The following is a 3,450-nucleotide window of genomic DNA, read 5'->3' on the forward strand; positions in this document are numbered from 1 at the left end:
CTACCAACTTTTAAGATTTCCAAATGTGTACCAGTCTTTTGGGAATGGTTGTTTTCAACATATCTTACAAGGCCATTCTGTTGCTTCTTGGTCAGAATTTCTTAGCAGGCATTAAAAACAGAACTTGATATTAATGCAGTCATTAAACGGAGACCAATTTCACAGTGAATTTTTCTTTTTTTAAATTTAATATAAGGAAAGATTAAATAAGACAAAATAAGTAGAAATAATACTGCATTCAAAGTGAAAAAAAACAGTAACAAATAGCAAGATGATGATTACGAATGGTGATCATAGAAATAGTCATGCAATACAAAAGTGAAACATATCAAGTGGGGATTCAAACAATGAGACTGCAAACAGATTTGTTCAACTCTCGAAAAAAGCTTAGTAATATGGTTATAAATCCTATGTGTGATTTTTTCTTTCCAGAAATGACAAGCTAGGGAAATCTTATGGACATACATCTTGGAAGCAGTGTAAAGAAGTATTTCTTTGTAATGCAGAAGGTAATGTGAATGTGAAAGAAACAGAAACACACCACGATGTTCAGATCCATGAAAAATATTGCAGTGGAGAGAAACCCTATGTATGTAAGCAATGTGGGAAAGCTTTTACCAGACCTGGACGTTGTAAGGCACATGAAAGAATTCACACTGGAGAGAAACCATATGTATGTAAGCAATGTGGGAAAGCTTTTACCAGACCTGAATGTTGTAAGCAACATGAAAGAATTCACACTGGAGATAAACCATATGTATGTAAGCAATGTGGGAAAGCTTTTAACATACGTGCAAGTTATAAGGTTCATGAAAGAATTCACACTGGAGAGAAACCATATGTATGTAAGGAGTGTGGGAAAGCTTTTAACACATGGGGATACTGTAAGCAAAATGAAAGAATTCACACTGGAGAGAAACCCTACGTATGTAAGCAATGTGGGAAAGCTTTTAACACACGTGCAAATTGTAAGGTTCATGAAAGAATTCACACTGGAGATAAACCCTATGTATGTAAGCAATGTGGGAAAGCTTTTACCAGACCTGGACATTGTAAGGAACATGAAAGAATACACACTGGAGAGAAACCATATGTATGTAAGCAATGTGGGAAAGCTTTTAACACACAGACAAACTGTAAAATACATGAAAAAATTCACACTGGAGAGAAACCCTATGTATGTAAGCAATGTGGGAAAGCTTTTACCAGACCTCGATTTTGTAAGGAACATGAAAGAATTCACACTGGAGAGAAACCATATGTATGTAAGCAATGTGGGAAAGCTTTTACCAGACCTGGATTTTGTAAGGAACATGAAAGAATTCACACTGGAGAGAAACCATATGTATGTAAGCAATGTGGGAAAGCTTTTAACACATGGGGATACTGTAAGCAACATGAAAGAATTCACACTGGAGAGAAACCCTACGTATGTAAGCAATGTGGGAAAGCTTTTAACACACGTGCAAATTGTAAGGTTCATGAAAGAATTCACACTGGAGAGAAATCCTATGTATGTAAGCAATGTGGGAAAGCTTTTACCAGACCTGATCATTGTAAGGAACATGAAAGAATTCACACTGGAGAGAAAACCTATGTATGTAAGCAATGTGGGAAAGCTTTTACCAGACCTGATCGTTGTAAGGAACATGAAAGAATTCACACTGGAGAGAAACTATATGCATGTAAGCAATGTGGGAAAGTTTTTAACACACGTGCACATTGTAACGTTCATGAAAGAATTCACACTGGAGAGAAACCCTATGTATGTAAGCAATGTGGGAAAGCTTTTACCAGACCTGGACGTTGTAAGGAACATGAAAGAATTCACACTGGAGAGAAACCATATGTATGTAAGCAATGTGGGAAAGCTTTTAACACACGTGCAAATTGTAAGGTTCATGAAAGAATTCACACTGGAGAGAAACCATATGTGTGTAATCAATGTGGGAAAGCTTTTAAAACACAGGGAGATTGTAAGAAACATGAAAGTTCACATTCAATATAAAACCAGTGTATATAGGCATCATGAGAATGGTTTCAGTACAGGTATATGTTGCATAATGCATGAAAATCTTCACACTGGGCAGAAAACTTACATATGTTAGGAATGTGGGAAAGGATTCTCCAGAAATGCTCATTGTCCAATACATTATAAAATTTGCATGGTTGAGAAACCCTGTGTGTATGTGAAGAATGTGGGAAAGCTTTCACCACACATAGATTTTGTAAAAAACATCTATGACTTCACACTGGTGAGAAAGCCTATGTGTATAACAATGTGACAAAGCTTTTACTGCATATAGTCATTGCAAAACACATGAAAGAATTCACACTGGGAAGAACCACTGGCTATGTAAGCAAGTGGAGACACTTTCAGCAGCCAGATTGTAAGGGAAATACATGAAAAAAACTCACACAAGAGATAAACCCTTTGTGTTATGGGAATACTCTCAGCATACTTGATCATTGTTACATATCTGAAAGAGCTCACTAGGCAGAGATGATATGTGGATTACCAATGTGAGAAATATAGCAATCCATGTTTCTTGTTAAATACATAGAAAAAGCATTACTGTTCAGACAGTTTAGATCTAAGTTTACTTTAAAAATTCCATGGAGACCTGAAGAAATAATCGATACAGAAGTTAGATGTCAATATTTCTTCACAAATATTCCAGAAATGACAAATCTGTGGTGGGGCTCTCCTTAGGTGCACATGTTGTATGGTTTTCAGTTAATCACTTGTACCTCTCTAGATTTATTAATCTAGATGTTTTTGTGCTTCAACATGGCATCTTGTAATTAAACATGCTAAACTGAAATGGGCTTTTCACTTTCAAGTATGGATAGTGCCTCCATACTTAATATTTTGTCTTTAAAACTTAAATTTTGTATTTTCTGAATTGTAATGTTGTTTATTTAAAGAGAAAAAAAGTGTAGAAATAATACAGAATATCAGAAAAATAAACCATAAGAAATCACTAGATGATTAGTATTATATTGTCATCTTAGAAGTAGTTGTTCAAGTTACAAATTTAAAGCATACAAAGTGATATTCAAATAATGACACTGTCACGGTTCACCTCAATGATCCACCAAAAAGTTATTAATATGCCTATCTGTCCTACACACTTTTTTTTCTTAAAGAGGGTAAGATTAAACATAGCAAAACAGAGCAAAACAGTTCATAAGGAAACAAGTTAAGGAAACACAGATTTCAAAGCAAGTCCACTGGAAATGTTCACTGTCTATTTTACTGTCTCTAGTTTTTTTCCAAATAGTTGTTCCCATCCTCACACACATTGAATATATACTGAATATTATAGAACTAATCAAATAATTACAGGATGATGCAAGCTTTTTTGATCTTCAAGACTGATTTGGGGGAAGTCGATAATGACTACCATAATGTCTCATGGTCTTTGTAGTAGCTGTCTTTATCTTTAT

The 3,450-nt window shown here is 35.0% G+C and overlaps 1 protein-coding gene across 1 annotated transcript; it reads left to right on the forward strand.

The window, feature by feature from the left end:
• Nucleotides 1-1,171: 1,171 nt before the first annotated feature.
• On the forward strand, nt 1,172-1,957 carry LOC134474398 (zinc finger protein 709-like; the record flags this gene model as incomplete). Its single annotated transcript, XM_063242246.1, has 2 exons — nt 1,172-1,477; nt 1,562-1,957. Coding segments are annotated over 2 exons (702 nt in total), but the record flags the coding sequence as incomplete, so codon positions are not given.
• Between the last annotated feature and the right edge of the window lie 1,493 nt (nt 1,958-3,450).

The sequence above is a fragment of the Cavia porcellus genome, unplaced genomic scaffold (genome assembly GCF_034190915.1).
Source record: "Cavia porcellus strain 051 isolate PalLab524CR breed Dunkin Hartley unplaced genomic scaffold, mCavPor4.1 scaffold_32, whole genome shotgun sequence".
NCBI lineage: Eukaryota > Metazoa > Chordata > Mammalia > Rodentia > Caviidae > Cavia > Cavia porcellus.